At 42.6% G+C, this 13,075-nt stretch overlaps 1 protein-coding gene across 3 annotated transcripts; it reads left to right on the forward strand.

Annotated features, from left to right (window-relative positions):
- The first annotated feature begins 1,711 nt into the window (after nucleotides 1-1,711).
- On the forward strand, nucleotides 1,712-12,059 carry LOC105356490 (hepatitis A virus cellular receptor 1 homolog). 3 transcript variants are annotated; one of them, XM_020711793.2, is made up of 8 exons: nucleotides 1,712-2,080; nucleotides 3,862-4,040; nucleotides 5,977-6,139; nucleotides 8,538-8,633; nucleotides 8,737-8,816; nucleotides 11,370-11,402; nucleotides 11,725-11,772; nucleotides 11,883-12,059. In XM_020711793.2, exons 1-8 carry the CDS (start codon nucleotides 1,942-1,944, stop codon nucleotides 11,916-11,918), a joined length of 774 nt encoding a protein of 257 aa, XP_020567452.1. In that variant the 5' UTR covers nucleotides 1,712-1,941; the 3' UTR covers nucleotides 11,919-12,059. The 3 variants fall into 3 exon arrangements, with proteins under 3 accessions (XP_020567452.1, XP_011486055.2, XP_011486053.2); XM_011487753.3 differs by having other exon boundaries at nucleotides 1,714-2,080; nucleotides 11,739-11,772; XM_011487751.3 differs by having other exon boundaries at nucleotides 1,720-2,080; nucleotides 11,370-11,481; nucleotides 11,739-11,772.
- The last annotated feature ends 1,016 nt before the right edge of the window (nucleotides 12,060-13,075 follow it).

Below are 13,075 nucleotides of genomic sequence, written 5' to 3' on the forward strand. Positions count from 1 at the left end.
ATGCAGGGTCAGTAGTTAATAATACACTTATTGCTGCAGACATAGAAGTCTTGGTTCACAGTTCCTGCTCATCAGTTTGTTTCCCAAACTCCCTGTTCTTTGTCAGACATCTCCTTCCATTATGGAGAAGAAACTCCCATCAGGAAATGCAACAGAGATATGTTAGGTCTCAAACATCAAGACTCAGTGCAGAGGTCAACTGTCCAGAGTTGTTCTGCTGCTGAACAGTTAGAAATCCTCCTTATTTGGCTGAAAAGCATCGTCTGTCCAACGACCTGCTCCCCAACAGCTACTGTGTGTCAGAATGATCAGTGCTCCTGTGCTTTGAGCAGCAGGAGATTCCACGCTTCCTACCGCTTAACTGGGTTTATCTCTGTGTGAATGTGTGAGAATAGGTGGAAGTTCTAGTTCTGGGTCAGGGCCACAGTGGCACGCTGGTAGCACTCCAAAGTTAGTAACGTCGCAAAAACCAAGCCGACCACAGCTTGATTGGCGGCCCTAATCAGGACGCCAGTCTGCCACAGGGTCATACGTTCACATGCTCACCTAGTGGCAATTTAGACACCAGTTAACGCATGGAGCAGGTTTTAGGGCTGTGAGAGGAAGCCGGAGTGCCCGAAGAAAACCCACACATGCATGAGGAGAACATGCAAAGTTCACACAAAAGAACCCAGCTCGGATTTGAACCAGGTCCTTCTCGTTGTGAGGTGAAAGCACTACACCACCATGCCAGGTAATCACGCAGATGGAACTCCTTCAAAGCCGCTTCACACTCCACATGTCTCAGCTTCATTCAACCTGTTCATCAATTCTGACACTTGTTGGTAATTGTTTCCTTAACCTCCCACCTGATCCAGTCTGCATGTGTCCCAGCCGTTCTCCTCTGCTTTCAATATTCCATACAGCCCTCTGCTCCAAGGTCTGGCCTTCAGATCACGCCTTGTTTTTTTTTTGTCTTCTTTTGTATTTGCAGTCCTTGGATAATGAGTTTGTCTCCTATGCTAGTTATCTATTTACCGGTAAATCCTGCACATCTTGCATTCCTGGTCCCTCAGATTCCTTGCGTGTGACCTGACCTGTACTTTAACCCAGACTCAGTCCTGTGGAGTTGAAGTCTAAAACCTGTTTCTCCTCATTTAATGAGACTGAAAGGCAAGAGCCTAGTTTTCTTCTGCTTTCCCCACAACCATGGAGAAAAACATCTAGGTTTCAATCAAAGGATGGGTCTATTTCCTGGTTTTCATCAGTTGTAATTTATTTTCTCTGGACCTGAGGTCCTCCTGCAGGTTCCCTCCTGAGGTCAAAAGGCCGGAAACCAAGAGAAGATGGATATTTTCAGTCCTTCAGGAGAAACCTAAACAGAACAGAGTTTAGTCAGATTCTTTCACTGAGGATCATGGTTTCTCTGTCCTTCGTTTTATTAAAGAGAAAAAGGAAAAGTAAACATATTTGAGCATCGGAAGTCACTGCAAATGCAAAACACTTTCAAAGATGATGAGATTTATTAGCACTTCAGTTTCCCTCAATATCAACCAGTTGAGGAACAAACTGGAGAAAACAGAAGTATTTGGTTTGAATGAAAGGCTTCTGTGTGCATCTGCGACGTCTCCGGGCTGTGTGTGTGTGTGTGTGTGTGCGTGTTTGTGTGTGTGTGTCTGCGTGTGCTGCAGAGACAAAGTCTTTCTGTCCTCGATGTTTCCTTCATCATAATCAAATCCTTCATTTACCTCCACCAAACTTTCATCTCCTGCATGGTTTTCCACTTTGATCCTGAACTGAAGCTGAACGTTTTTCAGATTCAATCAAGTAAAGATGAGGAGAACAGAATCCGGACGATGACGACAAACTTTGTTTCTCAGATTGAAAACGTCTTCGAGCGTCACATTGACATCCTCATCATCGACGCACAAACACACACAGTGTGCGGCTGGCCCCTCCCCCATGACCCCCCCACCTCTGTCACAGACCCTCACTGTTCTGTTGTTGTGGTCCAACCAAATGCACGCACAGATGCACAGGATGGCTGCTGCGCCGCCACGAACGCCACAAGCCTTCATCACCTTTCTCTTCGTCCTCACAGGTGAGTCATCCTCAGGCTTCAGATAACCTGGTCTAAGTTGGTTGTGCATCACTGAAATAGTCAATGTTAGATTTCTTGTTCACATTTGTGGGAGAATCTGTTGTGAAAGTTGACAAAGAAGCGAAGAGGATTACAGATGATAAACAGGAAGTGATGAAGATGAGATGGGATCAAGCTGACCCTTGACCTGCGGAAACCGACCGTCACACAAAGGAAAAGTTCTAGAGGAAACCGACGAAGATGCAGAAAGTCGTCTGAGTTCAGTTCATCTCTCTGTCTTCACACTTTGATGCATCCACAAAAAAAAAAAACAATTATTTTGATCTTGCTAAGTTGTAACATTTAAATCATTCCTCACAATAGTTGCGGTGTCATGCGTTGTCATGGTAACGGATACAGAGTCTGCATCGACCTTGGTCTGCCGCGGCTGCTGTATGAGGACTAACCACTGGATGAAAGTGGTTCAGAGAGAAAGTTCACCTCTCAGCACTTGTTTCTGTCCAAATGATGAAGCTAAAGTTTGTTTCAAAGAAACAAAGTCCACAAGTTGTTGAGCGGACTAAACCCACAACTTCTCCATGACACCTCTACTCTCCTATCTTTTACCTCAGTCGTGGATCTTGGTGTAGATCAGCTTTATCAAAACAAAAAAAAGGAGGGGGGGATTCTGTTTTTTCCTTTGCCTCAGTCAGCCTGTCTGTGTCAAACAGTCAATTGTCTCAGATCCTGCGTCAGAACCTTTCGCCTTTCGTCAGAGTCCCGAAAGCTTCTTTAGGTCTGCTATGTGGGATTCTGCAGCACCTTTTCAACCAAAGCCTGATCCAGAAGAAGGTTCTGCTGCTATGGAAGACATCCTGCCCTGTTTCAGTGCCCAGGAAATCTCATCCATCTGACCTTCACAACAACAGACCTAGAGCCTTATCATCACACATCATTAAAGTCCTGGAGAGACTCATTCTGGTCCAGCAAACAAACGAGCTCCTTTCAGGACCCTCTGCACTTTGTTCATGTTGGAAACATTGGAGCGGATGATCCATCATACACCTGCCATGGACCAGCTTGCTTCCATGTGGAATGAACTCCAGGAAACCCTGGTAGTTGCATTGACGGTGCTCTGTCCCAGAGCCTGCACGTCCTGCCAAGCAGCTAAATGGACCAAAATAGCAGCTCCAGTGTGTTCAAACCTGCTGAAGACCTACAGGAAACCTTTGACCTCTGTCATTGAAACCAGGGTTACATTACAAACTATTGAGGTGAAACTTTATTTTTTGACCAAGTTCTTATTTTTCTATCTATTATACAAATGAACTCTTAAAAAATCAAACAATGTGACTTCCTGGATTATTTTCTTACACTTGGTCTCACATACATGACATTTTTGTGTGAAGAAGAATAGTTAGCTGAACCCATTGAATCCTGACGTGTTCTTGAAAAAGTTAAAAACAGGGATTTAGAAAAAAATCTTAAAGTTTCTGTCAGTTTCCTATTGAGCTACAAGAAGTTTAAGTTTGAGGCTGGAGAATAAAAGCAGTCAAGACAAAGGGAAATTCACATGAACATGTACGGCAAGCCAAGCATATCAAAAATGAGTGATGTGATCACTGTATTATTCACTGCACCTTTGGAGATATTTGTTTTAAAATGACTGAATGAAAAAAATGTTTTATTTTTTACATTTGATCTTCCTAGCGAATGTATCTTAATTGAAAACTATAATCTCATTCTCACAGTCACTGATTTCTTGTCATCACTCTGAACCCTTGTCTGTCCTTCTTGTTCAGGTGGACAGCTGTCGCCCGTTTCCTCTTTTAAAGTAACTGAGGGGGGCGTGGCTTCACTGTCTTGTCAGTACTCGGTGAAGCGCTTTGGTCTGAGTCGTGTCTGCTGGGGTCGAAGCTGCGGGACTTTCTGGTGCAACAACATCCTGGTGCAGACGGACGAGAATGGCATTGTGTCAAAGGTCGGTTTAGCTTACAAACATTCCTGCATTTACATCTAGAGGCAGGCTTTTATCACAAAGACTTACAGTTGAGGTCAATGTGAGGTTTAATGTCTCAACCAAAGATACAGCGGCCAATGAGGCCATTTCAACAGAAAGGATTCTTCCTGAGTATAACAATTTGTAAGTCACAGAAGTTCTTTAGAACAACTTAACCTTCTCCAAACTACAACAACACAAAGGTAGTGCAAGAAATTTTAAATCTGCTAATAAACAATGTCTACATTTCTTGAACTGGCCGACCCTGTGGCACTGCAAACACTGAAAACACACAGATGAAAAATGGTCTGGAACTTTTCACAAAGGTTTCTATTTTGTTGCTACTGTTTTTTTTCTTTAGACAATTTTGTTGGCAACAGATAGATTTGGCCGTGCAATGGACTGACCAACCGTCTGAAGTTTATCCTGACTTTGCTCAACAGTAGCTGGGATTGGGCTCAGCAACCCAAAAGTAATTTCAATAAAAATGAGGTGGCATACAATCAAGAGATTGGGTTATGCGCCTGTAGAATAAGAATAGAGATTTGAAATGTTCATTATCTGAGCTCATTACCACAGAGCAACTGCATTTAGATCGAGCAGTTCTTGTAAAGGAACTGAAGTCCTTATGAAGCACTACTTCACATTTCCTACAAAGCAGTTCAAATTACCCACCGTTTGCTTTCACGAGCTAAAGATCTGTTGTGAACAAGGGGGCAGAGGCAAAGAGGCAAAGTCAGGTAGAGATTCTCTAAAATGACTGTGTGTGTGTGTGTGTGGGGGGGGGGGGGGGGGTAACCAGGAAGCTTTTGCTTTCCAATGAGTTCCTACTTGGGTAAGTGAATGTTGCTTCCTGAACCATCTTTATCTAAAAAAGTGTTTTTCAACCTTTTTTGAGCCACGGCACACTTTAACCTTGACAAAAATCACACCAGCATCCAAAAATTAAAAAAAAGGAGAAACTCATAGTCTGTATTGATCTACAGTTCCTCTGCAATCTCACATGCATTTTTGTGATAATTGTGGCAGAAATAGCTGGCAGTTGCAGCTGTTTTTTCAAAAAAATGTAATAAAAGTTAAGTTAAAAGATTTAAAAACTGTTTGATGTGTGTTCATTGTGGTTTCAAGACGTTTAACAAGGACGACTCATTGTGCGGTGAGACGCTGTCACTTTAACCCAATGCATCATGGGAGATGTAGTGCAAAAAAGCCACTGAACGCCAGACAGACTCGCTTCTCTGAGCTTCATTGTTTTGTTCACTTGTTCCACGGTCTGATACCGGATTCTGTGGAAAGCTACACCACTAAAGACGAGCTTTAGCTGTTATTTTGTTGGAACTTAGAGACTTTATGAGGAGAATCAGAACAAGGAAGTGAAGACTTCAACCACTTCTGATTGGTCAGACTGATGACATGTGATTAAGCCTCCAAGAATTATTGGTGGAGACAGTTAAAGGGGCGGGACTTTTCCAAAAACAGAGCTAAAGCTGTGTCTAAATCACGGTACCGTCATTCTTATCGAATTGTCTTTAATAGAATCAAATAAACACAAAGAAAAAAGTATTTTACGATCATTCATATTCCTTACTACTACTAAGATTTTAGATCAGTTAATGAGGGCAATTTCCCAGGGCACACCTGACCATCTCCCACGGCACACTAGTTAAAAACACTGATCTAAATCACCAATTAATTCAGTCCAGCACAGACAGACAGACAGAAGCGGGGGCTCCAAACCCAAGAACAGACAATAAAACAGTAAAACACGAACAAAGGAAGATAAGTTCCATACCAGTGAGCAGTTGCACCATTCACCATTCACTCAACCAGGAGTCAAAACACTTGAGCCACAACAGCATTAAGCCGTCTCACAGAGTTGGACTCTGGATTGTGTCATCCCAGCGTTCCTGTGCTGCAGGTGGACGAGCGGTACCATCTGACCGGAGACATCCTGGATGGACAAATGGACCTGGACATCCTGAGTGTGAGGCGGACGGACAGCGGGCCATACTGCTGTCGAGTGGACGTGGACGGCCTCTTCAACGACAAGAAAGTGATCATGAACCTGAGGGTGGTTAAAGGTGGGCTTGGTTCCTATTTTACGACCCTAAAGGACAAACCTTTGGCAAGGCCAGACTTAAAGATGACAAACTGAACCAAAACTGAAAGAAAGCTTGAGGGAACAATTTTCTGACTTAGGATGTGTTCTTTAGTGTACAAGAAAATCCCTTTATGCTCGACATAAAAGTAAAAAAACTAATCCTGACAGAAGTAAAAATAAACATTTACTGAATATTAGCCAAAAACGTCAGACATGGCTTGTATTTGTAATTCAACAGACCATGTGACCATGAGGACATGACACATCCAGGTGTGTCCTCTAATAAACACATCAGGTTTAATCACACCACAGATCAGACCATCTGCCTGATTGACAACAGTCACAGTTGTTGTATGGTGAATCCCACGATGAACATGGACTACAGAAAGAGAAGGAGACGGATCCTCAGAATGTAAATCCCAATGCAGCATGACTGTAATGCTGCCCCAGGCATGGGATGCATGTTCTTGAATGCGCATTTAGCCCCCAGTGTTCAGATAGGAAGGGTAGGGAGGAGCTTCTTCTTTTTTTATGTGGTACAATGGTGCATATCCGTCACCTACAGTGGGAAGAGGCTCGGTGCTAGATGCCAAAATCTTGCTCTGGGCTTTTTTTTCCCACAGCTTTACTCCGATATGAAAGATTTGGAGTCACAGAATTCTGGCCGGGCACAAACCAAACTACGATTATGAATTTCTCCTTCATGGTCCATTTTCAAAAGCTTGGCACTTACATTAATTAAAAGGGACGTCATCCAGACGTCGCTACTAAATCAGAGTTCCTGACTGTTCAAAGTTCAACCTGGTTTAACTTTAAACACGCGCGCATGCACACACGCACGCACACACACACACATACCCACACACAGACAATGACTGTGCGTTTTGTACGTTGATCCTGAAAACAGTTATGGAGACTTGTGTAGCAGTGTGTGAACGATAGAATTTTTTAACGTGGAAACCTGAAACATGTGTTTACACGCGTTTACTGTTATTGGAAGTGGCCGCTTGAACATGCGTTGCTGAGGGCGGTGTGAATGTAGCTCGAAGGAGCTCAATGTTCCTGTGGTTAAAGTGGCTGATTATTCAAAACGTATCCACAAGACAGAAGACTACCTCAATGGACAAAGCGGGAAACCAAAGAGACAAATAATACCAACGGAAATTAAAAAACTCAGAATGACCTTCTCTTCTTCAACAAAGTCAAATTAGTGTTCATTATAAGAAAACACAAGTGAACATGGGAGGGTCCCCATCAGTCACAAAAATCTTTTCACTGTGTTTAAAACTGATTTTTTTGTCACAGACAGTGAAATATGATGAATAGATATTTCTGTCTTCCAGACATTTGGTCAGCTTCAGTCTTTGGCTCTCTCCTGAGCGCATGGGATGAAAAGTGAACACCTTGTAGTGAATAAAACAGAGCTACATCAAAACTAAAAGAGAAACCTTTTTTTGAACACAACAGAGCAGTAAGGAGACGTTTGCCCAGCAGGAAAATCCCTCCCAGATCATCCTTTGATCTACTTTCAAATCATTCCCAGAATTATAATCATGCAGTTTTTAGACAGAATCAAAAACCTTTGTCATTTTCTAGGACATAGTTTCTGCAGAGCGGACGGAGCTTGTTAGAAATTTACCTCTGAGTTGTGGGCGGGACTGTTGGCGCGGTGTAAGCCTGCACTGATATCCCAGCATCCCTTTGTTTACACGCACTCCCGTTAGCTTACAGCCTCTTAAACCCCAACCTAACATTAGCGGTGCATCAAACATGGTGATCCATACCAGAGCTTTTCTGCTGGAGCCAGATTCCAGCTCAGACGAGGAAAACAAAGACGTACATGGATGCATCATAGTAGAGCAGAGCAGGGAGCTTGTGACATGCTAATTGCAGTTTGTATGTAACAGCTACAGGCCTCTTCTACTTGCTTTTTTTCATCTGCTCCTGATTCACAATGATTTGAATAAAGAAATACTGATAAATGCAGTTTTAAGGTTAATTTTCTTTATAAATATCCTCCATCTTTCAAAAAGAAAACAACAAGCTCTTGTTAAAAAAACACTACCTTTATTGGAGTGGGTCATCATCTAACTGATGGTGATAATGAGGATAGGAGTGGCATCTGCTGCCACAGAGCTAGGGGCCGAGTATTTCAAGCTAAAGTGCATCTGCCCTTTTTTAATTAGCAGAGCAACTAATAAAAACACTACAACAGAGCTTCAACAGAACGATCCGATTTAAGGACCTGAAATCATCTGGTCAAAGCAAAGACCTCAACATGACTCAGATGTGCTGCAAAGAAGACGGATGCTAAGTCACGTCCTTTTACTGGGCTTCCAGGTTTTTTCAGGAGGGACTCAGGTGTGTCTGTTTTTCAGCTCCGGCCAACAGTCTTCCTCGCCTGACAACAACAGCAGCAATGACCACAGAAGGCGTCACCGAGATGGCCCCCACCTCGGTCAAGTCAACAACGGGTAAGTTCCTGTACAACCCAGAGCTGCTGGATGGTACTGGATCAAAGGTACGACCAGAGTTGTAAGGGCCAGGGGTTCTTCATGAGGTTCTGTGTCCCTGCAGTGAACTGGAAGAGCCTGCTGTCCTCTGAACTGGACCTTCTGAGGAGGAACTCTACCTTGCTGCGCTCTGACACTGTAACAGTAAGACCCCCATACCCCACCCAATTTAAACCCAACTCAACTGAAATAAACCCAATTGAACTGAAACTAGATGTAATTACCCAGTATTTTCTGGAGTAGAAGCCTCTGGAATCCGCTAAGCTTGGTGTGATGCTGTGTTTACACCAAACATGATTAATGCGTCAAATTCACGTCCGCTGCCTCTTTTGATACTTGTCCAAAAATGTCCTCATAAACTAGACAGACTAGACAGACAACTCCTGTCATGTGTGGAAAAAGTTTTGTCTACATAGAAACATTGACTGTATATTTCATTTGCAACACTCGAAAGACAGATGATGTCCAGAGATCAGTTGCGTTTATTTTGAAGAGGTCTATATCGGTGATCACGCCTCCATGTCTGGGTTCATGATATTTTTCAGTCTTTTTTTTTAAAAAGACGATCGTCACCTTTTATACAGCAGGAGCTGCATTTGAGTGGCGGCTGCTTACTTCCATGTATATGTAACCCAGTTTGATGACTTGCTGTCTCACATTAGTCTAAGGAAGGTAAAAATAAAAACAAGAATAATGATGTCTCGATGCAAATAAGAAAATAACATTCAGGGGCAGAACAATCAGAGGCCGTATCTTAATTCCCATCCTAACCCATAACTACTAATAAAGCTGGTGTCCTGAATTTTAAAAGCAGTTTTAAAAGTAAGTAAGTAAGTAAGTAAATTTTATTTGTATAGCACCTTTCGCAGACAAAGGTCACAAGGTGCTTCACAGGTTAAAATATGTATACATACACATATAAAAACATAAAAACATAAAATATAAAAAGCATAAACTATGTAAAACAATCATCTCAAGCCCAATAAAAGTAGTTTCAGTTAAAATGCTTTGCAAAAATAAAAAGTTTTTAGTTGACTTTTAAAAGAATTCACAGAGTCCAGGGAACGTAGCGACAATGGAAGTTCATTCCAGAGTTTGGGAGCAACAGCCTGGAAGGATCTGTCTCCTCTAGTTCGGAACCGTGTGCGAGGGACCATCAACAGGTTCTGATCCGCAGACCTCAGTGCACGAGATGGTCTGTAAGGGGCGATCAGATCACAAACATATGGAGGAGCTTGGGAATGAAGGGCCCTAAAAGTCAAAACTAGAATTTTGTATTGGTAGCGGTAAGCAACCGGGAGCCAATGAAGAGCTTTGAGGATCGGGGAGATGTGATCTCTTCTCTTGGTGCGAGTCAAGATCCTCGCAGCAGAGTTCTGGATCAGCTGCAGGCGAGACAGCTCCTTCTTATTCAGACAGGAAAACAGACTGTTACAGTAGTCTAGCCGTGTAGAAACAAAGGCATGAATAAGAAGTTCTAGATCTTCATATGACACCATCTTCCGTAGCTTAGAAATGTTCCTCAACTGGAAGAAACAGTTCCTGATCAACTGCTTGGAGTGCTGCTCCAGCGACATATCTTTGTCAAAAATGACACCCAAATTTCTAAGGCTGGGTTTGACATCCTGGCCAAGAGAACCCAAGTGCTGCTTAATCCCTGGTATAGCATCATCAGGGGCAACAACTAAGGTTTCTGTTTTCTCTGAGTTTAGTTGCAGAGAGTTTTTACAGAGCCATTGTTTTATCTGCATCAAGCAGTTCATCAGAGAATCCAGCTTGTGTGTCTCGGAGGGCTTAAAAGAGCAATATAGCTGGATATCATCAGCAAAGAGATGGTAGGAAACATCACTGAAATCCTGAATGATCTTTCCAAGAGGGATCAAAAGTTCAAATCTAATTAATATGAGCGTTTTGTGACAATTATTTATGAGTCCACTGTTTTCTGATGATAAAAATGTTGATGGTTTATTAAAAAAATACATTTAAAATGCATTTTTTGGCAAAAACTGCTCCGACACAATGCATTACTCCATTTTTGTTTGGGACAGCACTTCTTCTGTGTTGCTCTCAGTAGTAAATACGGATACACACAGCTTCAGTGACCTCTAGTGGTTGTTAGTGGGAAAATAACAAATATATGAGTCAATATTTCTTTTGGAAAAAATCACATATAAATTGCTTCTGAGCAGAAATCACGACCCTGGCAAACCTGTACAAAAAAAGCGACTTATACTCCATACAGGATGTCACTGATGGAGCTATTAAAGGTCAGAAATGATCAACAAAAACAAAAAAGTCCTTTCTGTATAGATACTATGCAGAATGCAACGTGAATGTTCTGAACAAAACTGTAAATAGAAATATGCAGATGATCATGTTGTGTAATAAAGGGGTGGGATCACACAAGATTTATCTTCAACCCCCTCCTTTTCAAGCACTCTGTTTTGTTTTATCTGTCTATTCTAAACTCTAAACTCTTGTGTTTTTTTCATTTGTGTTTGAAATAAAGAACATTGAATTAAAAAAAGTATTATTTGTTCATATCTTCATATAAATTGAACTTACCTTCACCTCTGAAGGTCTCTGAGTTCCATCAGAGGGAGATATTATCCTTCATCAGCCTCACGTGTTTCCAGATTTCTCTGTTTTGGGGCTTCTAGGTGAAAGCAGCCTTTTCTCTCTCTCTTTCCATGCCAGGTGGAGGACTCTCACCCCTCGCTCTCCCTCCAGGTCAGCGCTCCAGTTCTGGCTCTCTCCATCACTGCTCTCCTGGTCATTGCTGCAGTTTTTCTTTTTCCAGCCTTCAAGCGTACGTCACTCACCTTCACTTCCTGCTGTCATGCATCACTGAAGACACTTTTCATTTACAATTATCATTATTATTGAAAACTAAACTAATCAAGTATGTTTACTCACAATCACGGAAGAGGACACCACTGGTGGAAATTCCTCTCAGCTTTTCTGTCATCAAACCACTTTGCTCCTAATTTTATTTCAAAGATCATGTTTTTGTATCACTACTGCTCTCTGTTGATTTCTGTGGTCCAATCAGTCTCTGTCCTGCAGGTGGACTTCACCGAAGAGCCTTCAAGAGTGTCTGGTGAGTTGCAGTGTTTCTTTCCGTGTGAGATCTCAATGTCATTCATGAACTCAAGCTTGTTTCAACAAAAGACAAGGAGCTGCAGCGTGATGAACTTCTTTCTCTTCCAGTTTCTCCCCAGAGGAACCTCCCCACATCATCTATGAGATCCGCATGAGGAGGCCAGTGCAGGAGAACATCTACACTCTGGACTAGAGCGCCTCCTCCAGGCTGGGAGATGCGTCCCTTTGTGCTGTTGCTGCTTGTACTTGACGGTTTTATTTTATATTAAAAGTGTATGAAAAGCATTCCTGATCCATTTTCTGGACCCGTTGTATCACGAAGTTGCCTAAGCCTATCCCGGCCACTGATGGGCGAGGGCAGGGCAGGGCAGGGCAGGGCAGGGGACACCCTGGACAGATCGCCAGTCTGTCGCAGGGCCACATCATGCAGCCATGTGTAACGGCGATGGACAGCGACGAGCAGCCGTCAGACGCAGGCAGGACCAAGGCGGAAGAAGACAGACGGTGTAAACAAAAGACACGAAGATAGCCAGCAGGAGGAGGTTCGCAGGCCGCAAGCATAGGGTTTTCGGAGGCGGGAGCGCGGAGGCAGCGACAGCCCCATGATTTCCTTGTGATTCGCTCTGGTAATTCACCGGCTGTACACCATTCTACAGGAGAGAAAATACTGTTTTCTGTTTGCCTTATTTTTGGAGCTGAGAGTTCAGATAAAGCTCTCAGAAATCCCTCCAGGTCTTCTTAGAAAGCAGACCAAATCCAACCAGCTAGTTGTCCTCACTACTTGAAGGTGGCTCCACTGATCTTTCAGCTAAATAGTTTCTCAGATTTTGTATATTCCTGCAATACAATATACATGCATATATGTAATCCATTAAATGCATAATGAAATACTGTAACCCCTGTTATGCATAATAAAAATAGCATAGAAAATATAATGTAACCCCTGTTCACCTCCACACTACCTTTGGTAAAATGAAAAAGGTTTTGAAAACACACACACACACACTTAACTGGACAAAGTTTCTAGTTTAAAGACGTTCATCTCATCCCAGCTGTTATCCTCACCGCTGGAGTTTCAGTCCTCATGTCCAACAATGACGGGAAGAAAAAATTGAAACTTTGTCCTTTTAATTTTATTTTTACTTTCATGAGACTTTAACTTGTGTTCTTGTGTTTTAACAGCGATCGGATCTAATCTGGCTGCAAGTTTGTTGTCGTTTTCTCTTCCTGTAAAATCTTTACTACTAAGGCGATGTGGAAACAGCGCCCCCCAAATCTAGCTGGTGGTGAAAAAGTGTATT

This window comes from Oryzias latipes, chromosome 14 (assembly GCF_002234675.1).
Source record: "Oryzias latipes chromosome 14, ASM223467v1".
Lineage (NCBI taxonomy): Eukaryota > Metazoa > Chordata > Actinopteri > Beloniformes > Adrianichthyidae > Oryzias > Oryzias latipes.

Coding starts and splice junctions, on each gene's coding strand:
- LOC105356490 (XM_011487751.3), top strand. CDS start 1,942: ATGACCCCCCCACCTCTGTCACAGACCCTCACTGTTCTGTTGTTGTGG. Junction 4,041..5,976: donor AGAATGGCATTGTGTCAAAG/GTCGGTTTAGCT, acceptor CCTGTGCTGCAG/GTGGACGAGCGGTACCATCT. Junction 8,634..8,736: donor CTCGGTCAAGTCAACAACGG/GTAAGTTCCTGT, acceptor GTGTCCCTGCAG/TGAACTGGAAGAGCCTGCTG.